This window comes from Ailuropoda melanoleuca, chromosome 3 (assembly GCF_002007445.2).
Source record: "Ailuropoda melanoleuca isolate Jingjing chromosome 3, ASM200744v2, whole genome shotgun sequence".
NCBI lineage: Eukaryota > Metazoa > Chordata > Mammalia > Carnivora > Ursidae > Ailuropoda > Ailuropoda melanoleuca.
Window position 1 is genome coordinate 7,338,364 of NC_048220.1, and position 26,780 is coordinate 7,365,143.

Here is a 26,780-nt window from a genome sequence, read left to right on the forward strand (position 1 = left end):
ACTATCAGCCTATCCTTCGTCCCTCATTAAATCTTTGTCCCTCATTAAGCTAAGTCTGGGGAGTGGCATCTGTGTGGCTTTGTTGGTTGAACATCCAACTCTTGATTTCAGCTTGGTTCATGATCTTGGGGTGGTGAGATCAAGACCCACATTGGGCTCTTTGCTCAGCGTTAAGTCAGCTTGGGGTTTTCTCTCTCCCTCTCCCTCTGCCCCTCCACACACTCACACACTCGAAATAAATAAATAAATAAATAAATAAATAAATAAATAAATAAAATCTTTTAAAATAAATTAATTAAGTCCAGGGAAAATCCAGGAATCCTACAGATCTGTGGAGCTCAGTATGAAAAAATTCCTTTAATTGAAAGCGGGGGAAACCAAGGCCCAAGAACTTAGAAGCCAATATCCCGGTACAAGCTGGTAGCAGAGCAAAGTCAGAGCACAGCTCCTGACTGAGTGTTCTTTCCATTCCCCCCAGAACAGATTTGTATTTGGCATGAGCTGGCAAGGAAAGTCAAAGGAGATACAGGCTGAACTTCAGAGCAATTACTAAGAAATAGTGAGAAACAATGGCCTCACCTTCAGCTGAGTAGGTCCTTCTTGGCAGGGTGGCATTTATTCACCGGCTTCCATCATCCATTGCTCCGGGATTGTTCCGTGAGTTGTAATTCACTTAGGCTTCCAGACTGCACAGGTGTGAGTGCCACAGTGTCCGAGATGCCCTGGGGCGGAATGCGAGAGATGGCTGGTTCAGTGGAGAGGAGGGGCGGAAGGACTGGCTTCATGCGTGTGCCACGTGTGCAACTACATGCTTAGCTTGCTTCACTCATGTCATTGTCTTGAAATTCTTTTTTTTTTTAAATTTTATTTATTTATTTGACAGAGATAGAGGCCAGCGAGAGAGGGAACACAAGCAGGGGGAGTGGGAGAGGAAGAAGCAGGCTCATAGCAGAGGAGCCTGATGTGGGGCTCGATCCCATAACGCCGGGATCACGCCCTGAGCCGAAGGCAGCGCTTAACCGCTGTGCCACCCAGGCGCCCCTGATATTTATTTTTTTTTAAAGATTTTATTTATTTATTTGACAGAGAGAGCCAGCCAGCGAGACAGGGAACACAGGCAGGGGGAGTGGGAGAGGAAGAAGCAGGCGCATAGCAGAGAAGCCTGATGTGGGGCTCGATCCCAGAACGCCGGGATCACGTCCTGAGCCGAAGGCAGATGCTTAACGACTGTGCCACCCAGGCGCCCCTCAAATCGATATTTAAATCTCAAATGGAAACACCCCAAGAGAGCACTCTTAGCAACCAAGAACATGCTAACCACCATCCTGTTATGGTCTGTGACCGCACTCTAGGCTGGGATCCCTTTCTGGAATCTCCCCTGTGGGCTCTGGGAGCGAGACAAAGATGAAGGGGAGAGGAAAAAAAATGGGGCAGCAGCTGTTGTCACCAAAGATGAGGAGAGCACAGGTAAGGCAGCAAACTTCTGCCTCAAAGACTCATCAATGCAGGAAGGTTCAGAGTCCAGAGTAAAATGGAGTCATTCCGAATCATCCCACAATGCTGGCATTACAGGAGGAATCAGGAGACCCTATTTTATTTTATTTTGTTTTATTTTTAAAGCTTTTATTTATTTATTTATTTATTTGACAGAGAGAGAGAGCAGAAGCAAGGGGAGAAGCAGGCAGAGGGAGAAGCAGGCTTCTTGCTGAGCAGAGAGCCCGAGGCAGAACTCAATCCCAGGACCCTGGGGTTATGACCTGAGCCGAGGGCAGATGGTTAACTGACTGAGCCACCCACGCGTCCCTTTATTTTTATTTTTTTAAAAGATTTAATGTATTTATTTTTGAGAGAGAGAAAGTGAGCATGAGCAGGGTAGAGGGGCTGAAGCAGAAACAGATCCCCACTGAGCAGGGAGCCCTGGCTGGACTCGATCTCAGGACCCTGGCGTCATGACCTGAGCTAAAGGCAGACACTTAACTGACTGAGCCACCCCAGCTCTCCCAGGAGACCCATTTTAACGTAATATGATTTTCAGTTCCTGCTTCATGAATCTGCTACCATCCTACCTGGAGGAAATCCTCTCTAATTTTTTTCATTTAACATCCATGTTCCTGTGTCATGTTTGTCTTTGGCCAAACACTGAATGATGTATCTGCCTGAGCTGGAACTTACTTGTTCTCATTTTGGGGGGTGATCTGTGTCAGTTTCTTATCGTAGCATTTCTGCAAGAGTGATATACAGCCACTGATCCATGGGAAATTATTTTAAGTGGCACACGGACAACTTTTAATAGTCGAGGGCTTATTTTAACATACTTTGGAAAAATATATATAATTAGCACATCGATCAAATCCCTGATTTCATGGGAGTGTTTGCTGCGAACAAAGCTAAAGCAGAAAACACTTAAGAAACATATTTAATAGTAATGTGGTGAGATGTATGACATTCATGCTTCCAAAAAACTTAAGAAGCATAAATATTTAATCAAAGTGTGGCCGACCGAGAATCACCTGAGGGATTGCTCCAAGCCAGGTCCTTCCCAAGTCTCTTCTGCAGAGTAAGGGGACCATGAAGCTATCTCGTGTCTCCTACCAGTCTCTGCAACTAGTCTTCTGTGGGCCCCAGCACACACAACCCATAAAGAGAAAAGACCCATTTATTCCAAAGTAACAACCAAGTCCGTGGAGACATACATCCAATTCATATGATCGCCCAGAGCACTTAGCTTATTTATCTCAATGTCTGTATAGAGATAAACAACGGCATCACCATTTTCCCAAAAGAAAGGGGTAGGAGCTCCTTGGTTCCTTGATTTATATTCATGTTATTAAAAGACTTTCTGAAGTATTTTCCAAGAACAAAGAGTTTGTTTCTCCTAAAAGTCACTCAGAAAGTGCTTACAACTTTATTTTTTTAAAAAGATTTTATTTATTTATTTGAGAGAGTGAGAGTGAGCTCATGAACAGGGGGGATGGGCAGAGGGAGAAGCAGGCTCCCCTCTGAGCGGGAAGCCCAATGCGGGGCTCAATCCCATGACCCTGAGATCATGATCTGAGCCCAAGGCAGACGCTTAACCGACTGAGCCACCCAAGTGCCCAAGGGCTTACAACTTTATTTATTTTTTTTAAAAGATTTTTTATTTATTTATGTGACAGAGGGAGACAGCCAGTGAGAGAGGGAACACAGCAGAGGAGTGGGAAAGGAAGAAGCAGGCTCCCAGCGGAGGAGCCTGATGTGGGACTCGATCCCGAAATGCCGGGATCACGTCAAGGACTTACAACTTTAAATCATACTTTTCCCCAATTTTTTGTCATCAAGTTCTAAAAAAATCCCAGGGAATCCCATAACATTTATTCGTCTCCTACCTGAGAAACATTGGAAGGCTTCCATGGGTCACACATGTTTACAGGAAGTGCTTGACCATTGTCATATTTGTGGATGATGATGATGTGCATTTGGAACCTCTGACAAGTGCCTGTTGCCTGCCAAGGACCAAGAATGACTATTTTATGAGCTGCCATATTGCAAAATGCACATCTGCAGAGGGAAGCCAAAGTGCCTCTCTCAGCTCCACAGCTTACAGGGGCTCACCTGATCCCTGAATGACACTGTCCCCTATTCTTATACTATCTGTCTGCACTCTTTTGCTCATGACTTGAACTTTTTCTGGATTAGAAACCCAGGTGTTTTTAGCAGATTCTTGCGCTGGGGTCCAGTGCAGTGCAAGTCGATGCATCTGATCCCAGCTTAGAGAAAATCCCTTTTGACTCAGCATTTGGTTCAACAGTCAGGCTCTTACCCACCATTGAAAGCTGTATTATTTTATTTTTCTATGAATTGAATGAATTCCAACTCTTGGCCAATATGTTACCAGGCTTTTAGCTTTTATTGGAGGGAGCTCCTTCCCCTCTCAGGATGACAGAAGACTTGAAGAATGTGAATGCTGATGGACTAAGTATCTGTAGGCTTCAGTTCCCCTTGGTTGTCACTGATAGGCTTATTGCTTAAATCTGTGTAGTCCTGGGAAAGATTCTGCGTTGTGCCAAGGTTGGAGACACTAGTTTCTAGAGTCTGGCCTATTCAGGTGCACCATAGATCTACTCTTTTTTGAAATACTTCTTGGGAATGAGGCACAGGTCCTATTAAAAGAAACCATATCCTTTCCATTCAGCTACCATGCACAAAGAACTTCTAAAGAGCCTGCCTCCCCAGCCTACCCAACCCCTGAACACCCATCATCATCTCTTCAATGGGTTTAGGCTTTAGGGGGAGAAAAAGGCCGGGAGGAGAGGTGTTCAGAAGCCACTTCTTTAGCCCGCAAGGCAAGAGTTTTCAAAGGCAACTAATCTCTTGGAATGAGGGAGGGAAGATACAATCAGAAAAACAGAAACGAAAACAACCCAGTGCCTGGTATTCTTTCTGATTTCTCTAAAGTAGCATAAGCAAGACACAAATTAATATTCAAAAAAAATTGTCTTGCTACAACTCAGTACAAGAAGAGTAATCTGGGGCCCACTGAATAAGGCTCTGCCTTAGGGGCCATCCAACCCTCAGGAGTCTTTTATCTGGTAGTAAATCAAACACAAATTCTTGTAGCAGAGCTGAATGTGCAACAGTTGCCGGGGAGTGAAAGTGAAATTCTATGGAATCCCGGGGATGGAGAGATTCCCTCCCACGGTGTGGTGGGGTTGGGGGGGACCTTCAGGAAGACCTGATCCTCGAGCAGAGGAATATGACCTTGGAGAGGAGTTGCTCTTTCTCCCAGAAGGCAGGGTATTGGGGCAGGGTGCGTTTAAGGCATAAGACTGGAGAACAAAGCCAGTGAGGCAGGAAAATGTGATTTGGCCAAAGCTTGGGGTTGCCTAAGATTTGAATGAAAGACTTGGTTCTATTTTGGGTGGGTGAGCGGCAAATATGGTCACAACAGGAGCTGGGATGTGTTTCTAACAGACTTAACTGCACACAGTCCTTGTTTTCTAATCAACATCGCCAAAGAACATTCCCAATGAACATTCCCAACATTGACCAACTCACAATGGCAATGTAAAGATTCCCAACTCCTCCGCCTTATTTTATGTAGACTGGGGAGTAGATGGGATAGGATTGCTGCTGGGACGGCAGGACCTGCTGACACCTGATAAGGTCTGAACAGAAATGCCTGACCCCAACTTCTTAGTGACTTTTGTCTGTCCTCTTTAGAATATGAGGGTACTTGATGCCTTTCGTTTTTAGCCTTAAGACTTAGCTAAGCTGATTCTGGGACACTGGGAAAAAGCCCACTTGCCTCCTATTACACAAAGCTATAATTCTGGGGGAAGAATTTTGCTATGGGCTTAATGGAATAAATTTAAGATTCTGGAGCTTTCTTTGGAAAACACCCATGAGTCTATCCTTTAAGTACTCTGTCTTTGGAGCGATGGAGTGTTTTCTAAGTTTCACCAGGAAAAGAAGAGAAAGAAAAATGACTAGTCTTGCATTGTTTAAAATGGTATTATCAGGGGTAAAAAGGTGATGATGATTTAGTTGCTGTGATCTTTCTTTCATTCCTTCATTCATAAATTCAACACATCTATGGAGCTCCTATGTAGTGGAAATCTGTTGATTTTCTGCCTGCCATAACATAACATGCAACAGTTCTTAATTCTTTCTTCTCATAACAGAATTCTAATTTTCCTTGGTGACCTCAACCCCCACACCAATGTGTTTGATTTGGCGGAACTTGTTCCAGCCTTGACTCCAGAGGCAAACACATGACTCAGGCCAGGGCAGAGATCATACCTTAGCAAATGGGTCAGGGATGGGCATATGATGCAATCAGAGCCCACGTAGCTGGATCCCTTAACTACTATGGAGAGACTATGAAGAGATAACTCTTTATCCTACCAAAATTGAAATTGAAGTTGTAAGCCTGGAGTTATTAATGCCACAAGGGTAGACTTGAGAGTTAAAAAATAGAGAGGGCAAGACAGAGTCCTAAAAATCAGTTTGGATCCCTTGATCCACCCTTGCCTGAACACCTCCTGGACTTCACGGTTACATGACCTTGTTTTGTTCAAGTCAGTGTGGGTTACATTTAGGCACTTGCATTTGAACGAGTCTTATTTATTTGTATGTTTATTTATTTTTTTTTAAATTAATTAATTTATTATTTATTATTTTTTTGCACTTGAACGAATCTTAATGGAAACAACCTGGAATCCTGATTTGGTGCCAAAGGGTCTAACTATGAACATAGCCCTAAAAATTATAACCCTGAATAAGAATAAAGCACAGGGGCGCCTGGGTGGCACAGCGGTTGAGCGTCTGCCTTCGGCTCAGGGCGTGATCCCGGAGTTGTGGGGTCGAGCCCCACGTCAGGCTCCTCTGCTGTGAGCCTGCTTCTTCCTCTCCCACTCCCCCTGCTTGTGTTCCCTCTCTCGCTGGCTGTCTCTCTCTCTGTCGAATAAATAAATTAAAAAAAAATATTTAATAAAAAAAAAAAAAGAATAAAGCACAGCCCAGTCCCGACCTTTGCTATGATGTAATAACTCATTGGATCTACTTGGGACAAAGAAGACCCTTCACTGGCCCATCCAGACAGGGTACCTCATGAGTATTTTTTTTTTTTTTAACTACGATGTCATGACAGATTCCAGACAGGAGAGTCATAAGGTCACCATTGTGTGAGGCAACTTGTTGATTTTCTTTCCTTGCTCAATAGTTTTTCTCTTTTGCCAGAGTTCCAACGTGTCCTGAGCAGAAGTGTCTGTTTTGGTTTTTCCATTACCTAGCTGTGTGTCCTTGGGCAAAATATTTCATCTCCATTGTGCCTAAATGTCCTCATCTCTGAAATGGGGTGGGGAGGAAAAAATATTCCTGCCTTACCTTAAAGGATTTCTCTGAAGTGAAAATAATATATCTATTTCTGCAAAAGCGATTTAAAAATTTAAAAGCACAATAAAAACAAAAAGGTGAAAATGTATACTTTCATAGTCCAGGTAAAACTTGCCTTTATTTTGAATTAGCTGAACAACCTTAGATACAGTGGTATGTCTGCAAATGTTTAACAGGGTCTCTGGGGGAAGAGAACTACCCTGATTTACAGCATTGACAGATTCCCACAGTGTAGACATGCCCACTGTGATCAGTTTTCATCTACCAATCAGCTTGCAAAAGTCCCAAGTCTCAGTTCCCATGTGTGAACCTACACGGGCACGACATGGCTTGGGCAAACTGGTCAACCTGCATCTGCTCTGCCTTGGTTTCATTTATAATAAGACTTGTTTGGATAAATGCTCACTGAAGTACATTTCACCTCATGATGGCATGATCTCATTATTTTATATTTATCAGTTAGATGAATCCTGCATAAACTTACAAGCATACGGCTCTTGTCGAAAGGTGCATTGCAGCGATCTATAGTTGTAATGACACTTTTTGTCTTAGCTATGGCATGCCTAGGCGGGCTCTTGACATTGAAGCTAATCAATCCTCAACTGCATTAATTTCTAGTTCTATAATATTTTGACCACTCCTGTGCAAGGAATTTTTCTGGTCGCACTCTTGGGTAGACATTATACATATCACTACAGTGTATGGATATATAAATATTTTAAATAATTACTTCCTGAGCTTGTGTAAGGATGTCCCTCAGACCACTGATTTAGGCTTAAATCAGTGTTCAGAACCACATTCAGTAGATCTGAGTCTGTCACAGTTTCCTTTACGTCTTTTTGTGAATTACGTGAAAAACAAACAAAAGCCCCCCCCCGCCCTCCCCCCCGGCCATTAAGCAACTGTGAGGCATGATTTCAAAGCTACCACATCTTCTCCCATCTTCGCTAACCAAAAGCTCAGTGTCAAAACAACAACATCAGGAGAGCATCAAGTCTCCTGTGGAGCCAGCAGAAATCTAAATTGATCATGACTACATCATTCGTTTTCTCAGGAACACGTGGGCTTTCCCTGGGCTTTCTCACTTGTGATAAGTAATCTCTGAGAGTGTCAAGCTTCTGAAAGCACTGGAGGCTTCACAGGAATGCATGTGATCAATCAACAGGGCAGAAACACGAAAATGAAAAGGCAGTGACATCAGGTGACAGGTCCTGCACAGGAGGGGTACTCTTCAGCCAGCGCAACTGGACCTGACCTTGTGCTGTGACGTCATTTCTGGGAGAGAGGCTGAGTTATCTTGTTGGTTTTGTGGAAACGAAATGTGTCAACTGATACTTGTGAAGTGACAGTCTGCACATGGTTATTCATTGGAATTGTTTGTAATTGTAAAATTCCGGAAATCATGTCAAATTCCACCAACGATGAGCTAAACTGTGGTACGTTCATACAATGGAAAACCGTGACCCCACCAGAAGGAAAGAAAAAAGAAAGTGTTGGCATTCTGATATGGAAAGCTCTCCTTATAAGTGCACAGCCTGGACGTCAGAGTGTTACCCTGTGTATAAATAATAAAAATAAATAAGCAAACACAGAGAGTGGTAATATAGGTTACTTCTAGAGAGGGAAAGAAAGAGCTTGGGGACAGGAATGGGAAGGATGCTCTTTACCATATGCTTCTTATGTCGTTTGTGTTTTCTATGACAGCATGTGTCACTTATTCCATCATATACACACACACATTTCCCCCACACACACTTTTACTTATTTTTTAAGATATTGGAGGTTTCAGAGAAAGACGAATACCCTATAATTTCACTCATATCTGGAATTTAAGAAACAAAACGGATGAACATAGGGGAAAGGAAGGAAAAATAAAATAAAGTAAAGCAGAGAGGGGGGCAAAGCTTAAGAGACTCTTAACCATAGGAAACAAACTGAGGGTTGCTGGAGGGGAGAGGGATGGGGGCATGGGGTGACTGGGTGATGGGCATGAAGGAGGGCACGTGATGTAATGAGCACTGGGTGTTGTATGCAATTGATGAGTCACTATACTCTACCTCTGAAACTAATACGCCACTATATGTGAACTAACTTGAATTTAAATAAAATCTTGAATGAAAAAAAAGGATACTATAGCTTTCGTTGGGGAACACCCATGAGTCTATCTATGAAGTCCTCTGTCTTGGAAGTGATGGTTTTTTAAAAATTCAAGAAGAGGGACATCTGGCTGGCTTAGTCAGTAGAGCATGGGACTCTTGACCTTGGGGTTGTGAGTTTGAGCCCCAAGTTGGGTCTAGAGATTATCTAAAAATAAAATCTTTTTTAAAAATTCAAGTATAAAAAATAATAAAAATAATTTAAAAATTGGGGCGCCTGGGTGGCACAGCGGTTGGGCGTCTGCCTTCGGCTCAGGGCGTGAGGATCGAGCCTCACATCAGGCTCCTCTGCTATGAGCCTGCTTCTTCCTCTCCCACTCCCCCTGCTTGTGTTCCCTCTCTCCCTGGCTGTCTCTATCTCTGTCAAATAAATAAAATCTTTAAAAAAAAAATTTAAAAATTAAAAAATTCAAGATAATTCACATACAGTTCAGTATGGCTCAAGTATAACTAACAAACATAGTTTCAGGTGTACCACACAATGATTCAACAATTCTATACATTGCTCAGTGCTCATCACGATAAGTGTAACTTTTTTTTAAACTCACTCCTTCATTATCCTCTCCCCAGCAACAACCTCTCCACCGTCTGGCATGATAGGTATACTCTTTTTTGTTTGTTTCAAGTTTTTACTTAAATTCTAGTTAGTTGACATACAGTGTAGTACTGGTTTCAGGAGAATTCAGGAGAATCATCACTTACCTACGACACCCAGGGCTCATCATAACTAGTGTCTTCCTTAATGTCCATCCCCCATCTAGCCCATCCCCCCCACCCACCTCCCTCCATCAACCTTCAGTTTGTTCTCTACAGTCAAGAGTCTCTTTTGGTTTGCCTCCCTCTCTTTTTCTGTTTTTCCCCCTTCCCCTATGGTCATCTGTTCTGTTTCATAATAAGTATACCCTTAATCCCCTTTGGTTGGGGCATCCAGAAATATTTGGAATTATGGGAAAAAAAGACATAATATCGATCATTTTAACCATTCACAAATGTACAATTTAGTGACATGAGATACATTATTCACAATGGTGTATACCCATCACCACGTTCTACACCCAAATCATTTTCATGACCCCCAGCTCTGCACCCATGAATCACTAACTCTTCCTCTCTCTTCTCTCCTCCCCCTGGGAATCTCCAGTCTACTTTCTATCTCTATGAATTGGCCTAGTCTAGGTACCTTACATAACAGCGGAATCATACAATATTTGTTTTTTCTCTGTCTGGTTTCTTTCACTATTCCATGTCCCCTTTTAATTTTTAAAAAATATATTTTTCCATATACACTTTTTAAAGGCCACATCTACCAACTGGATCTGTAAATTTGGGAAAGTCTGAAGTGTCCTTTGTGTTATTAGAAACACAGAGAACAGAACTTGTAAAATAGGGGGACGTGCCTGAGACAAGGTAGCACCAGTTTCTGGTGTTTCCTGGAAACCCCTTTGTAACTTTTAAAAGGTTAACCAGTAGCCTAGCTTGCTAACGCCCTCCCCGCTCCAAAAATGAACTGGAATGGACAGGACTGCCCCCGCGCTTCGGCTCACATAAGACAGGTTTCTTTAACTGGGCCTCCCAGGGACCTTCAGGGGGTGGGGGGCTGTCCAGGAGTCTTTTCTGAAATTGCACACCAATTCGTGGTGTGCTGGCCTTGAACATGAGCATTCTGAGATTTTCAAAGTGCTCTGTGAGCGAGTGAAAAAAAAAAGAAAAAAAGAGAAAAAAAGGCTTAAGCACCATTGCTAAATGGGACCATGAATGCTGTTCCCTCCCAGGAAACACACCTAAAAGTTCTTCTTTCATCAACTGCCTTGTCTACGTACACAGTCGATGAACCCACACCAAAAGATAAGCCAGCGACACGGGCCCGGTGAAAGAAGTCTCTGGCTTAAAAACGTGATCCTCAGGATGTGGAGAAAGGGGATCCCTCCTACATTGTTGGTGGGAATGCAAATTGGTACAGCCACTCTGGAAAACAGTGTGGAGGTCCCTTAAAAAGTTAAAAATTGAACTACCCTATGACCCAGCCATTGCACTACTGGGTGTTTACCCCAAAGATACAGACGTAGTAAAGAGAAGGGCCATATGCACCCCAATGTTCATAGCTGCATTGTCCACAATAGCCAAATCATGGAAGGAGCCGAGATGCCCTTCAACAGATGACTGGATTAAGAAGCTGTGGTCCATATATACAATGGAATATTACTCAGCTATCAGAAAGAACGAATTCTCAACATTTGCTGCAACATGGACGGCACTGGAGGAGATAATGCTAAGTGAAATAAGTCAAGCAGAGAAAGACAATTATCATATGATTTCTCTCATCTATGGAACATAAGAACTAGGAGGATCGGTAGGGGAAGAAAGGGATAAAGAAAAGGGGGGTAATCAGAAGGGGGAATGAAACATGAGAGACTATGGACTATGAGAAACAAACTGAGGACTTCAGAGGGGAGGGGGTGGGGGAATGGGATAGACTGGTGATGGGTGGTAAGGAGGGCACGTATTGCATGGTGCACTGGGTGTTATACGCAACTAATGAATCATCGAACTTTACATCGGATTCCGGGGATGTACTGTACGGTGACTAACATAATATAATAAAAAATCATAGAAAAAAAAAATGTTGATCCTCAGAATTCCCATACTTAATATAAAATAATATGGCACATGTGATTTGGTGACACAGGGAGAGGACTGTAGCACCAGGGTACATTAGTGCAGAACTGTCCTATGAGGAGATTGAGAGCTTTTCTCACTCACTTCATAAATAGGTACTGAGTACCCACTCTGTGCAGGTCTGATCTGCTCAGGATAAGGCTGTGAATGAAACAATGTCTCCGTCATCTCATTGGTAAGATTTAGACAATTACAGAGTGAAAAGAGAAAGGACCCTTTTTAGATACTCCTAAATGCTCCCATGAAACTGGATAGAGACTGGCCAGGGGGTTGCTTTTCTATAAGGTGGTTGGGGAATTCCTTTCTGGGGAGATAACACTTGAGCCGACTCCCGAAGGCCAAGAAGAGGCAGCCGTGGAAAGAGCAGGGAAGAGGGCACGCCGGGCAGAGGGGACAGGCCGTCCAGCAGCTCAAGCTGGAGGTGAGATGGGAGGTCCTGAGTGCCGAGGTGGTCCGCAGGCCTGACAGCCAGCCCTGACTTTCACGGGCTCCTATCACAGGGCTCCTTCCTCCTCCTCTTATACACTCAAGTCCTTACTTCCTAATACCCCATTCATCTTTCAGCAACCAGCACAATTCCAGCCCTCCATGCTCCTTCTCTTCCTACAAAATCCATTTCGGCCCTTGATGGCTTCACTGCCTCGCCATCTGTGCAAATACCTCATCAAGCCAAGAGAACTTGGGGCTCCTGGAGGAGAAGCATGTCTGCTCCTTCCTGAATGGTCGTGGGGGATAGACAACACGGCCGATGTCAGAAAGCAGGGTGGGCAGGACGCCCAGATGGCCACAGATGCCACAGTGGCCTTTTTGGTTGAGTCGGATTCATAAGGATCTTCAAATTTAGATTTGGCCATTATTTGCCACACACTGTGTGTTAAAAGTACTATCTATTAAACACTTATACTATATATATATATATGACATTTACCATCTTTTTTTCATTAAATATAGTAGGAAACACAAAAGTTGGTTGTGGCCCAGATTGCTCTTAGCCTGAAAGGCCTAAGTATAAAGAGAATGAGTTCTAAAGGAAGTTGCTTGGGGTCAAATGCTAGGTTCATATCTTGGCCAAATAAATTTGGCAAGTTTCTAAACCATGCTTTAACAGTTCTAAATATGGGAAACAACGGTGTCTCCGATGGATTATAATAGAGCCTTACCCATATTTAACTTAAATGATGAGCTTTGGGACTTTTGAGTTGAGATTTGGGCAAAATTTTGGAGTTTCACTTGACACTGTGATGGAGACTTTGGGAACCCTGGGATGGGGTCAATCTACTCTGCACATGGGATGGACCCTGCTCTCTGGGAGCAAGAGGGTAGACTGTGGTAGAATGACCCCCACAGATATCCTTATCCTGACCCCCAGAACCTACAGATTATTATCTCACATGCCAAGAGACTTTCCAGATGGAAGGGTATAGTGTAGAGACTACAGGTGGTTTCTAGTTGCTTGAGTCCTTCCAAGGAGCAAAGAGAAGTAACGAACAGCTCAGAGTGCAGACATACAGGACTCAGCCTGCCATTGCTGGCTTGAAAATGGACGAGGGGATCCCAAGCCGGGAATGCTAGCAGTCTCTAGAAGCTAGGGAAAAACACCCAATAAAACACATCCGACACAGAACTCAACAGAAAGGAAATGCAGACCTGAGGACATCTTGATTTTAATGCTGTGAAACAGACTTCTGACCCACGGACTCTAGAAAAATAAATTCGTGTTGCTTTAAGCCACTAAGTCTGTGGTAAAAGGTATTAGAGTAGCAGTAGAAAATCAACACATAACTGAATTCATGAGGAGATTTTCCAGAAGTTAGTACCTCTAGACAACTTGTTAACGATGCCTCCTATGTAGTCAGCACTCAGTAAATGGTTAACATCCTACTCAAAGATGAGAGGGAAACAAAGATGTCAAGATATAAATATTTCTACAAGATGGTGTCAGCAACAAAGCAATGACCTACCTAGAACTGTCTTCAAAGGACTTTACTTTCTGAGTGAGTTTCTGGAGGTAATCAATTCCAAGACTATGACAGGTATTCCTAATATGACTGCCTAAAGTAGGAGCAGCAAACTCAAATAACCATGTGATCTTTGCAGGTAACATCCTCAGGGCAACCAGCAAGCTGGACACTAGGCCAGACTGGAGCGGTGGCCTCACCGAAGGGGCAGATCTGAGCCCCGCTCACTGACATCAATGAAAATGCAATGCAGGGACTTCAAATTTTCAAGCAGCTAGAAACCACGTTCTATGAAATCTGTTTTTGTCAGAGAGGCAGAGGGGGGTAGAGAGTACAGAAGCAGGGGGAGCAGCAGGCAGAGGAAGCAGCAGGCTCCCCGCTGAGCAAGGAGCCCGATGCGGGACTCAATCCCAGGACCCTGGGATCATGACCTGAGCCGAAGGCAGACGCTTAACCGACTGAGCCACCCAGGTATCCTGAATCTCCTGTTTTTAATTGCTGGGAACCAATTCCCATTGAAATACAGACCCACATGTAATTTCCAGGCAAAACTGCTTATGTTGGTCAACCACACGGGGGCCCAGAGGCCCTTGGCTTGGCATCTCTGGCCATATAGTGAACATATGTGAAGCGCAAAAAGGTAAGCTGCCTTGAATGCATCTTTCTGGCTCTCTCACCACCTTACCTCATAAAAGCATCTTTTTTTTTTTTTCCTAAATTTTATTTATTTATTTGACAGAGAGAGAGAGAGCCAGGGAGAGAGGAAACACAAGCAGGGGGAGTGGGAGAGGAAGAAGCAGGCTCTCAGCAGAGGAGCCTGACATGTGGCTCGATACCAGAGCTCTGGGATCACGCCCTGAGCCAAAGGTGGACGCTTAATGACTGCGCCACCCAGGCGCCCCCATAAAAGCATCTTTTGCAGTGCTTTCGGTGCTCCATCGAAATCTAAGTATGAATTTTATGAAATTCCGATCGCGTTAAACAGAAAGACAACTTTGACTCGTATTCAAATCCAGTTTTATTAAAATTATTTGGCAATTTTAGTGGCAGTACAAAGTCTTTGACTAGGACCACTGGACCCATTAGACATGAGTTTATGTTTTTGGTTTGGCCTGGGTTTAGGGGTACAGGTACTTTTCTTAAAATCTTCTGCCCTCCCTTTCATTACCAAACGGCAAAGTGCCTTGAGTTTCTCTGTCTACAATATCCTGCTACTTATTGGACAGGAATTTGTCAAGTAAGACTGAAAAAATAAAATCCATAGATCCAAAAAATTCTCTGCAAATATTAAGAACATACAAAGGATACGAAAGACACCTACGTTTAGTCCTCCAAGTAACAAGGCAAGCATCTGATGTCTGTGGTTTCTTCTTTTTATTTATTGCTAATTACAATTCACAGACCAAAGGGTTTCCAAAAGCTATAAAAACCTTCATTGACATTCCCTCCCACCCTGTATGGTTCTACTGAATTCAGAGCACTTGAATTGGCCTTTAAAATTATGAGTCCACTTTTCCTTTAGTGGGATTTTTCTTCTGCAGTAGCTTGGGGCACTATCTGCTTGCTCAATGCTTGACAATTAGCATGTGCCTTGCAGGAGATCTAAGTATTGGCTTCATAAAGTGTATTACTGGACAGCAGCTGGTGGAGACATCGCCGTCCAAGGCAAAACTTTTAGCATACCTTGAGCTAAAACCTCAGAGGATTTCATGCTTCTTAGTTGTTCTCCAGGGATCCTGAAGCTGTCTGTAAGAGACAAAGAAAGTTGTGTGAGAATCTTTACATGAGAACTTTCAGCCGGTTCCTAAGGAGTCCTTGCTTTTCTAGCAGTGTATGAAAACTTGGCTTTGGCAGGGGAGCCCTGTTGTTTTGTTCCTGTGATAAGACTATCTCTTGGGGATTGGAATGCAGACGATGAGGCCAGGCAATCACCTGAGAAAATTCTGCCCTCGCTTCCCTCCGAGGCGGTACTTTCTTAAGATTCGTGAGGATATCTTGTTTCCAGTATCGGTTTTCAGGCATTGTCTATTTCTGAACATTCTCATTATGAATTCAAGGCCGTTCCCCTAAATGGCCAATGTATTTCACCAGCGGGAGAAGATGGACCATAATGATCACTGTTGGCTGCCTGATTATTTTCAGGAAGAAACACTTATTCCTGGAGGGGGAATATGTTACCAGAGTCTACTCTCTCTGATTTGTGGTCTAACCAGTATCACTACTCCAAGAAAAAGCAACTTAGCAACCAAAACAGGTGAGCGTATTTATATCATCAGAATAGGGCCTTGACTTTGGGAAGGTTGACTAACTATGCGAGTGATTTGTGTTGTCCTAGTTTATAGGCCAGTCTATGATCATTTAGTCATAGCAGAAGGTAACATCAAATAATACAGTTTTTATTATTTCTCTAAGAAATGAAGAAACATTTTCTTGAGGAATGAGCATACATTTTTAAGTTTCTCCATGCATCATTCTTTGCATCTAATTTACATTTTTAAAAATACATAATTTGAAAATATCCTCTCCCCAAGTTGAAGAAAAGAATCAGTATATAAAAGATCCCCTCCCCCACGGTAAGGTTCTTCTCATTCTTCATGTCAAGAATACTTACCAGGAGGCATTCTAATACTATCTGGGACAAAAACAAACAAACAAACAACGCGTGCAGTGTCATGTTGCCAACGCACAAAGCGCTTAATCCTAGGAGAGAGAACTTCTACTTACAAATGGAGTCCTGACTCCAAATTTGCTATGGAATGTCATGGTGACTTTGTTTTTATGTCCTGTTCTTTGATCAAAGGCATGGCACGTATCAAACGGTGGGCTGTACAAGTGAATGCTCACAGCAGGCTCCGTGTGGCTGATGTTCTCTACTCGGTGTAAGCCAATGGAATCTACACAAGACCAAGAAGAAGGAGATCAAGGAGCTTAGATGACTGACAGGTGTCAGTTATGACTGAGTCCGTAAATCAATCTGCCACAGAGAGCAGTTACTTCGAAGGCACTTTCCAGTTAAAGACTGTAAGCAATGTGTCCTCTACTCTTTCCTGAAACCCTCCTACAAGTATATTAGAACAATTTAAAAAAGGCATCAACCCACGAAGACCAAAAAGCAAAACAAAACAAAACAAACAAAAAATAAAAACAAAACAAAAAAACCCAATGGGAAAACAGAAAACATCAATAAAAAGCTTGAAGAGGTTGAAAGTAGATGAGTCGCTTTGCCAAGGACAGAAAGCTAAATCCTTAGCTACCCATGCGGAGTGTCCAAAATTAACCCGACTTCTGTCTTGAGATCCTATCTGTATCTATGTATCAATAGCTCAGCGATTAGCAACACAGGGGCTTCTGGAAATGAGGATGAAGATGAGGTGAAGAATCCAAGAACTGGTTGAAAGCCTATTTAAGTAGAGGCTCAAATCCCTTTTACCACTTCTTTCCCTCATTCCCCTGAGAACAAGTCTGAGACCTATACTCTAGAAAGAGTCTAATACATGAACTCAGGATCGGCGGATACCAGGTGAAAAATGGGTGACGTTACCAGGTAATGGTGTAGCTACTGAATGGTAGGATCCCTGCTTTCTTCCCCACCTAGCAGCCAGAATGATGCCAGACAGGATTCTATCCCCTCCGCCCCCAGACAGCAGATGAGAAGCACCTTCTCAGCGAATCTGATCAGTTCTAGAACAAAGCTCTTCAAGATATCGCCACTGGTTGTTCCTCAAGGAGAAAGGTCGGCCAGATTATCTTAGAGGGAAGTCTAGTTGACACACACCATCCATGTGTTCAGAGCGACCAGTTAACTCTTTTTTTTTGTTCCCAGTTTTCAAATATTAGCATACAGCCAAGGCCACCAGACAACTGAGCAAGGCCTCCAGTAGTAAAGACAGGGGTCAGAGCAACCCCCCAAAAATGCAGACCCTTGAAACTGACACTGCTCAGAAGACTTTAAAAAAAAACACTTTATTATTAAAATCCTCAGAGAGGGCAGAGAAAATACCACAGAAAGGACTGGAGAACAAAAAGCTTTCAGAAACAGAAAGAAATACTTGAAACAAAAAACCGAATAGAAAGGTTGGAAGAAAAGCTGAGGAAGCTGGGAAAGACTCAAAGAACAAAGAGACAAAAATAGAAACTAGGAAAGAAAAAAAAAAATCAGATGACTAGTTCAGGTTTCGTATCTGAGCAGTTAACAGGTTCAGAAACAGAACCAAAAGACCGAAACCAAACAAAACCCCAAAGAAATAACTAGAGAATATTTTCTTGAATAGAAGGATGCAGATTTCCAGAATAAAAGAACCCACAGACCACCAAACACAACGAATGAGTCATGAATCAAGGTATAGGACTGTAATACTGGGGACAGGAAAATATACCAAAAGAGAACATTCCAAAGTTTCTAAAGAGAAAAAAATAATTTCATAGAAAGATTCAAGATTCAGAATGGCACCAGGCTTTCAAAAAAAAAGAAGACTGGAAATGAAAAGTCAAGGGATTACTTTCATAGTTCCGAGAGAAGATTCTAATTCCATATCCAGCTAACTTATCAATCATGTTGCAAGGGTAAAATAGAGATTTTTAGATATAAGAGGTCTCAAAAACTTACTCTCCATGAACGCTTTCTCATAAAGCCATTGGAGATCTCTTCCCCCCAATAAGAGCATGAACCAAGAAGGAAGCAGACAAGAGATCAGGGAAAAAGGGGATCAGCAATGGGAAAGCCTGCATGATGCCAGGGGATCCAGGACGGCAGGTGAGCCCTGGCTGAGAGACTGGCGAACTCACACTGAAGTAAGTCGAACTGGCCCTGGGGGAGAGGAAGGAGGGAAGGGAGGGGAAGGGAGGGGAAGGGAGGAGGGGAAAGGAAGGGAGGGGAGGGGAGGAATNAGACAAAATACTCAAAAATATGTTGAGAAAAAATTTCTAGTTAGGAGAGTTTGAGGAATCATCAAGGAAGGAATTCAGTGTTCGTGTAATTAAGGTAGGTGCCAAATTATGATTTATGCTTTATGATCTAGTTCCACGAGCTCGCATAAGACAACAGCAAAGCCTAGAAGGTGAAGACTGAGGTTTTTATCCCGGCTAAAGTTAGATCATCTTCCAACAACTCACAACTCTGGGATCTTTAGCCGTTTTCCTCATTTCCCAAAATGGGACCTAATTCTTGGACAGGCAGACTCTGGTTCTATAGCTTACTGCTCAGAACAGACTGGCTTAAGCACAATTTTGAACCTAAGTTCCACATTCTTAAGAGATGACCGCCCTTTTATACAGAGTATTTGTTTCTCCAACTGCAAGCACATACACTATCGAATGCATGTTGCATAATCCTGCAGGCCCAGACCCTACAAAACCTAGTCACCATCCTTTAGAGAAGCCCCTTGTCTGGTATCTACTGTTAATTATCCCAGCATCCATCCATCCATCCATCCATCCATCCATCCATCCATCCACCCACCTATCCACGCCTCCTTTCCTTATTCCCCATGGTGTACCATATCTCACAATAACCTTGGGACCTTTCTTGGTGATCTTTATGGACACCAGTTTGATCTAGACATGTCTACCATTTGTCTTTACGTTAAGTAATTTGGTCTCCTTGTCCCAATTTTCTTTTTTCTTGACCCTATGTTACCCTATGTTACACACTGCTATGGAATACATCAAGATACTCCCAATAAAATTCTACTGACCAAAGCAAGCTCTTACTTTCAGCTGGTTTTGGAGGCCCAGGCCCTGATCTCACTCTATTCTCTTACTACTCCTGTCCAAGCCCATGCTTGCTTCTTTCCAGTTAGATCATTCCAGAACTTTTTGTTCTTTGCAAAGATTGTGCCCTCCCTTCCCTCACGCTCTTCCCTGTACTCAAAACATCCTTCCCACCGTCAGTACCCATCTGCACTCCTCCTGCATCTGTAAAAATCAAAGGTGGACCTTTTGAGGCTTTTGATCTTATGGGCAATTAGTCTACAGAAATATTTAGCTTATCCCCCCTAATATTTTACCGACTGGCAAAATTTCCCAGAAAAACCAGAATTTCCCACTTTGGTGGAAAAGAAATTCGAACCATGTGGCTGGAACTGAGTGGCGAACACTGTCCCCCTTAGAGAGTGTGGCCTTTCACACACCAGTACACGCAGCCTTATTCTTGGCCTGTACTGGCTCCTATAGGTTTTGGACTGAAGACCCTTGAAAAAAGCTTACCTATTCTTTAAGATCTAACATAGTTTCATAAAGACTCTGGGACTGTAGCTGAAAGCAATTATTCTGAAAGGCTTTGGGCCTTATTGTGAGTGACACGAAATTGTTCTAGATAATTTGGTGTGCCTTATATATACAGCAATCCTCAGATAAAAGCTTCAGGCCACGTAAGAAATGGACCCGTTTGTGTTTTGTGAGTGGGGGAGAAAACATCCCACACTGACTTTTGTAAGTGGCCTGCAATCTTAAACTAACGAACAAATTTAGGCCAAGTATCAAAACTAATATGGGACTTTAAGAGACCAAAAAAAAAAGGTTGTATGGCCAGAAAAAAAATCTAATATTTTATTTTATGGCAATGGGATGGCATCCCAATTAAGAGTACGGGCTTTGGAATTAAATGGCTTCAGTTCATGTCCTGACTGGCACTTAGAAGCTGAGTGACCTCAGATGACTTATTTATTGTTCCTATATGTTGGCACTCTCATCTAGAAATGGGAATCAAAAATGATCTCCCATTGTCTTTAACAGGCTTTTTGGAAAGTTACCATTCCCTTTAGAAATACAGATGTTAATCACAGCCTCCTCTGAAAAGCATCTGGCTCTCCCAGATCACATTTAGGAGAAAGAATGAATTCTTGGTAGGAGAGCTATAAATCATTACAAAATAATGTGCTCTGTAAAGAGTCCCTTGAGAACACGCTTTTAGGTATGCTGTATGCATTTTTTAAAAACAGGGACTAGCTAGCATTCTTAATCATTTCCAGAACATTTCCTTACATTTTTTTTTTTTAAATATTTTATTTATTTATTTGACAGAGATAGAGACAGCTAGGGAGAGAGGGAACACAAGNCTTTTCTTTTTTTTTTTTTAAATATTTTATTTATTTATTTGACAGAGATAGAGACAGCTAGCGAGAGAGGGAACACNTTTTTTTTAAATATTTTATTTATTTATTTGACAGAGATAGAGACAGCTAGGGAGAGAGGGAACACAAGCAGGGGGAGTGGGAGAGGAAGAAGCAGGCTCATAGCGGAATAGCCTGATGTGGGGCTCGATCCCATAACGCCGGGATCACGCCCTGAGCCGAAGGCAGATGCTTAACCGCTGTGCCACCCAGGCGCCCCTCCTTACATTTTCTAACACAAAGACTAATATTTCCATCTTGGCCTTGCTCCCTTATTAAAAGAATCTACTTTTGGGGCGCCTGGCTGGCTCAGTCGGGAGAGCGTGCGACTCTTGACCTCAGCGTTGTGGGTTCGAGGCCCATGTTGGGTGTAGAGATGACTCAAAAATAAAATCTTCAAAAAAAAAAATAAAACAAAAGAATCTACTTTTGTAAATTCATATTCAGTGCTAACTGTCCTCAGACTTGGCAGGAAAGGACTTTTCAGTGGGCGCCAACCTACGTGCATGTCCCTTGAACAAGTGATTCTAATGCAGACGCAAAGCTTTACAAAAACAAAACCAACTGCTTTTTGCTCATTTTCCAAGTATCTGAAACCATGACTCCATGAACCGAGTTCTGCTGGACATGGGCAAGTAAGCGGTATTTCAGAAGGGAGTTCAAGGCTTTTCCCACTTGCCCTTAGAAGAAGGTATACGATGTTACCGTTGATGTAGGCACACTGGTTTTCTCTCAAGGTTCTTTCAGACTTCTTGATCATCTCGTTGGACTTTTTGTCAGGCCAGGCAAATAAGGTCTCCTTTAGATTGCCTTGCAGCATCTTCAGAAAGCAGTGGGAGTCGGTGTGATCATGGATACTGCTACACAGACAGAGAAAGACAAAGGAGCTCAGCGGATGGTCCAAAGCCAGGGCTGCAGTGATACCCTGGCCAGAGCTTACTACTGCTACCTACTGCCGAGAGGGCGGGTCACAAGCCCTTTTGCCTGGCTTTGTACATGTCTTCGATTTGTAATTAACAGCATTCAGGGCAACGTATAACATACTCCGTCTTCCCTATCAGGGCATGTATGGGCTGCAATCCTGATGCATAACCGACGTACAGAACAGTTCGTTTTTAAAAATCGGGTTGTAATACTACTTTGATAACAGAAACACAAACCCAGCAATCTTTTATCTTCTGCAAGACATCGCTTTTAAGAACTCAATTAAGCTGGGGTACAACTCGATTATAAAACCTCAGAGAAATTTGAGAAAGGCTTAAGATAATCATCTCTCATAATTGCATCACACTTGTAAGATCACTTAACATACAGTGTCTTGTTTTGTTTTGTTTTGCCCCCGGGGCCTTTTCTCTTTTCTCCTGCATTGGGGGACAAAAGGTATGTGTATGTGTGCTAACACCCAGAAGTTTTGCTGCAATCATGTTAATATTTTGTAGATTTAGAGTACCCCACCTGTGATTAACTCCCAACAATGGAAGGAGAAAGTACGTACACTGGATTTGCTGAAAATATTTATTCATGTTAACCTTACAGTAACAAAAGGTATGAACCTGTATATATATGTTATTAGCATTTATCTTCTGTGTAGAATGCATAAAACCATAAGGACTCATGTCCTAAATCCACAGAGTCTAGTCCTACTCTTGACATAATCCACTTCCAAAAAATACGGAGAGAATGAATGGAAACAATGTCATTCTGTGTGAGTGAATAAAGTCCTCGATAGACCTAACTCCCCCCACATCTCATAAATTCAGGTCTCCTTTCTCCCATCAAAAATAGGTCTGCAAGTATTGTTTTTACTATCCTCAAAAGCCCAAGAAGGATCCGTTTACAGAGATACCAATACTCAAAGAACAGGTATTAGTTTACGCTGCCTTGACCTCTACATAAAAAACTAAAAAGAAAATAAAAAAAAAAAGTCAAAGACAGTAAACAATTGACTTGAAGTAGCAAGAAATTTTCTGAATTTGTGAATTGCTTTTCTAGGTCCAAATGTGGACACTTTGGTCTTTGGTCCCGCAATTGTTTACCGAGTTCAAAGCACCACAAAGGTCAAGTTTTAGCAAAATTCCATATACGTTTAACTCCACAGAAGACACACACACAGAGATTAAGTGAAACTGGTTACTTACTCCCTTTGATTTACTACCCATTTGGGGGCCTGGTTTTGATGTACATGGGGTATGCGTAAACCCCTTATGCTAATTCCCATGAGAATTTTTGTTGGGACATTTTGACAAATGACTGCACCATGAGATTTGCAAATTCTCCCAAGACCTGTGGCCATTCTGGCACTGTTCTTTTTCTTAGGCTGGAATAGGTCATCTACTAAGCATCTGCAAACGAGTAACTGTATTACCTGCCATGTCCTTCACCCCAACATAGAATCATTAGATTGAATTTTCCATTTCCTTCATCCACGAGATTTCGAGTATACCTGAAAGGAAGGTATTCAGAAGTGTGAATCTGGTTGATGAAATAAGCATTGGGAAAAAGAAGTATGTCAGAAAGTATGGCTCATTTACAAATGGTAACCTTTCTACCTCTAAACAATTTTAAATGCGGTTCTCTAATTAGAAAAACCCAGCACAAATGAAAACAAGTCATTTTTCACAGTTCGTTTTGGACATTTTTGTATTTTGTATCACCACGTTTATAACTGCTCTGTTTTAATTAATGGCACAAAAAAGGTAACAGGCCAAAAAAAAAGAAAAAAAAGCAAATTCCTTGATTCTCCTCCTGATAGCCTCAAACTGATAAAAGAGTTAAGCCTCTTACAGAGGTATTTACAAAGTGCATTACTGCTCTAGGCAAGAATGTTGCTATTGTTTTTCTTTTTTTCCCTCCCAGTAGCTAAACCAGAACTTAAGAAACAAGGTTTCATTAAATAGCTGTTTGTAGAATTCCCCTTAGTTTTTGCTATAGTCCGGACACAAGCCACATTCAAAAGCACTCATAATGAAAATTCCTCTACAAATAGTGTGGGGATTGACTTAAGTATACAGCAAAGGAAAATCCATAGAGAAGTAAATAACACTCTAAGCCTTTTCCAGGAGAAACCAGTAATTGGCCACAAAAAAACCCAAATCGACCAACCACAAGCACACCAACAGGAAAAAAGAAACCCACTTTTAAAGTTTCTCTTGGTCAAAGAGGTAGCATCCACACCATCTAATTAGCAAAGTTTGATAATTATGACATTCACTTCGATTTTTTAAGACAAGGAATCTTTATCCCATAGTTGGGGCAGTGTTTGATCACATGGCCATCTGTTCATTTTTGTCCTGAATGCCCCTTCCTTCCTTTTCCTCCCCAGACAGGAGGCCAGGTGCTGGTAGACCAGGCTCACAGGAGAGAGCTGATGAGTGAGTGCTTTTTGGATGTCAGTCATCCCTCGTTGGTAGCCCCTTCTGACCTAGCAAAGGGCTGTGCACGCTGCCTTTAATTCCCAATAAACTCCACTTGGGTGTCAGGATACTCGTTCTCCCTCTACCAGTCTTCCCCCCTCCCCCCCCNCTGGCTTTCCCAAGGTCAGAGATCAGAATCCTTTGCAAAGCTGGAACAACTAGTCCATGCAAAAAAATACTATCAAAATGATCTGCGTTCTCCTACGCCTCTCCCTCCACACTCCCCCAACTGCCCACCCTGGATTGCATCATCATCTCCATCAGTTGCACCTCTGGATACCTGTGCAATAGACCAACCCAAACGCCTGCATTTCAAGTGGTTCAGAGCTTGTTCGGCAACAGGAATTCAAAGCCCCTGGAAATGCCATTGTTCTAAAGATTAAGAGCCCCTACAGCCTATGGCGGTGGGTGAATTTCACTTGCTCAGTGATGTATCTAGGCTGAGAGCAAACCATCATGGCACTAAGCGCCTGCTGGAAGGTTAGTGGTTGTTTAGGGTGAGGGCTCCGGAACAAAGATGCTAATTTGAATCCCAGAGCCGCTACCTGATAGAAGTATGGCCTGGTGCAGATAATCCAACCTTTTTATTGCCCACCATTCCTCATCTGTAAAACAGGGATAAGAACTGTACCTATCTCACAGAGCCATCATGGGGCAAATGAGTTAATACACCAGTAAAGTGACGGGAAGGGTACCCGGCCCAGGAGAAGCCCTCGCTTGGAGCTAGCCGCAAATTAACAAGTGGACTCTGCTAGCTTTTTTGGCAGCCACAGAAGGATATGAACCAAAGGAATTTCCTGGAGCCACTTGCAAGTGGAAAATGGGATCTTAAGCAGGCTTCGCTTTATTTCAAATCCTAAAATACAGAGGAAACAGCCCTTGCCCACAAACACACTACCTATGTTTAGGTAAGGTGACTAAAAGGAACTGCTCCCAAGGAAAATAATCTGTTTATTCTTACCTTTCAAGTATTTTCCTCCACCTACCCTCAGCCCAACCAACCATAAAGACTGAATGGCTAGCAGCCCCTGGGAATAGAAACCCTCACCCTTCAGGGGGGATCAAGTTTTACTTCTGGTGCTAGGGCACTGGTAGATTCATTTTTACTTATATCACCGAGCCAGAGCTGCCAAGAGCCACCTCACTCCAGCACAGCGGGCAAGCAGCGGTCCTCAATTTACATTCCAGAGGAACTAAAGAGACTAGAAAGCATTGCTTGGGGGCTGAAAGGGAAGCCGTCCTTTAATTCACAACCCTAACAGTGGGTTGAAATAAAGCCGCAGTCCAGCAAGTTAAATTGGCTTGGGAGGGGCAGCATGAGCTGCAGGACAGCAGCTGACAACCCCACGACGCTATTTTATCTTGGCGAAAATGCCTGTTGGCAGATGCCCGGCTGCGGGCGGCCGACTGATGGGGAACTGGCTCGGGGGACTGTGTCCTCCACCGCCACCCCTTTCTTGGGATGGCTGATGGAGTCCTCTCCGCGGAGCACGCTCCATCCAGCCGGCCAGTCTGTCCCCCATGGGCGGCAGGCCGGGTAGAGCCTGGGCGCTTGGGGCCACAGGGGGTCTCCCCGCGCCGCCGCGCCCGAGGGAAGAGCAGAGCTCCCGAGGCCGAGATAAGGAGCGGAGGTTCGGATGCGTCCGGGTGGACCGGCCAGAAGAGGACAAAACACTTTGCAGCCGTACGGTGGCCTCCGCACCGGGAGCCTTCCGCAGTCTCCGGCCAGGCCGGGATGATCCACGTTGGGGCCAAAGCGCCGAGAGCCAGCCCCGCGGCTCGAGGGCCAGAGGGCGCAGCGCGGCGGGTGCGGGGAAGGCTGGCGAGCGGCGGGCGCAGGGAGGCCCCCTCCTCCCCGGACCCGGAGCCCGGGCGGCGGGGCTTTGGAGACCTGCGCCCGAGCTCCCGCGGCCCGGGCCAGGGCGCGCTCACCTGTACTGGTCGAACTTGGCGTACGCTGCCCACTCAGCGGGGTCGCTCTCGTACGCTTCCATGACCGCCTGCACCTCCTCCACGTTGACCTCCTCGCCGGCGAAGAGCTGGTGCAGGATGCGGATCAGATCCGTCAGGGTCCGCGGCTTTAGCACCTCGGTCTGCTCCATCCCTCGCGGAGCTGGCGGCGCTTGCGGCTCTCTGCTGGGCTGCGGTGCGGGAGCTGAGCACGGAGGCGCTGGGGGCGAGGGACCGGAGCTGCTGGCTGGACAGCTGCGCGCGCGCGCACCCCCCCCCCAAATGGCTTGAGTGCCACAGCCTAAAGAACCCCCCACCAAGATATCAAGAGGCACCCCCCGTTCCCCAGCAGCTCGGCGGATCCGGGCTCTCTGGAGAACGCGCCGCGCACACAAATCAGAACCGAATCGGCTGGGCTCGGTAGCCCCGGCCCTTTTTAAGCTCTCGGAGTCAGCGGGACTGTACCAACGGCCCTCGGAGGGTGGGGAGAGGCGGGGAGCGACCCGGGGACCGTGGCGGAGGCGGCGGCAGCGTGCGGACAAGGTCCACGCGCGCCGCCCCGGGTCCCCCCGGCACCGCGCAGCTCCCGGGGCCCCCCAGCTCCGTGTGCCCGCCTTCTTGGTGGGCTGCACGCCGTCCCCCGCC

At 44.1% G+C, this 26,780-nt stretch overlaps 1 protein-coding gene across 1 annotated transcript; it reads right to left on the reverse strand.

The window, feature by feature from the left end:
• Window positions 1-14,663: 14,663 nt before the first annotated feature.
• On the reverse strand, window positions 14,664-26,776 carry CDO1 (cysteine dioxygenase type 1). Its single transcript, XM_002928338.3, has 5 exons — window positions 26,118-26,776; window positions 23,138-23,215; window positions 21,478-21,632; window positions 16,388-16,557; window positions 14,664-15,409 (listed from the first exon to the last, which is right to left on the reverse strand). The coding sequence occupies exons 1-5, from the start codon at window positions 26,285-26,287 to the stop codon at window positions 15,380-15,382; spliced, it is 603 nt and encodes a 200-aa protein (XP_002928384.1). The 5' UTR covers window positions 26,288-26,776; the 3' UTR covers window positions 14,664-15,379.
• Window positions 26,777-26,780: the final 4 nt, after the last annotated feature.

What these genes read in the sequence shown, in the direction of transcription:
- CDO1 (XM_002928338.3), bottom strand. Translation starts at nt 26,287, where the DNA reads ATGGAGCAGACCGAGGTGCTAAAGCCGCGGACCCTGACGGATCTGATC. An exon ending in GCCAAGTTCGACCAGTACAG is followed by an intron (nt 23,216 to 26,117) that starts GTGAGCGCGCCC and finishes CCTTCCTTTCAG; the next exon opens with GTATACTCGAAATCTCGTGG. An exon ending in TGGGGTGAAGGACATGGCAG is followed by an intron (nt 21,633 to 23,137) that starts GTAATACAGTTA and finishes CTGTCTGTGTAG; the next exon opens with CAGTATCCATGATCACACCG.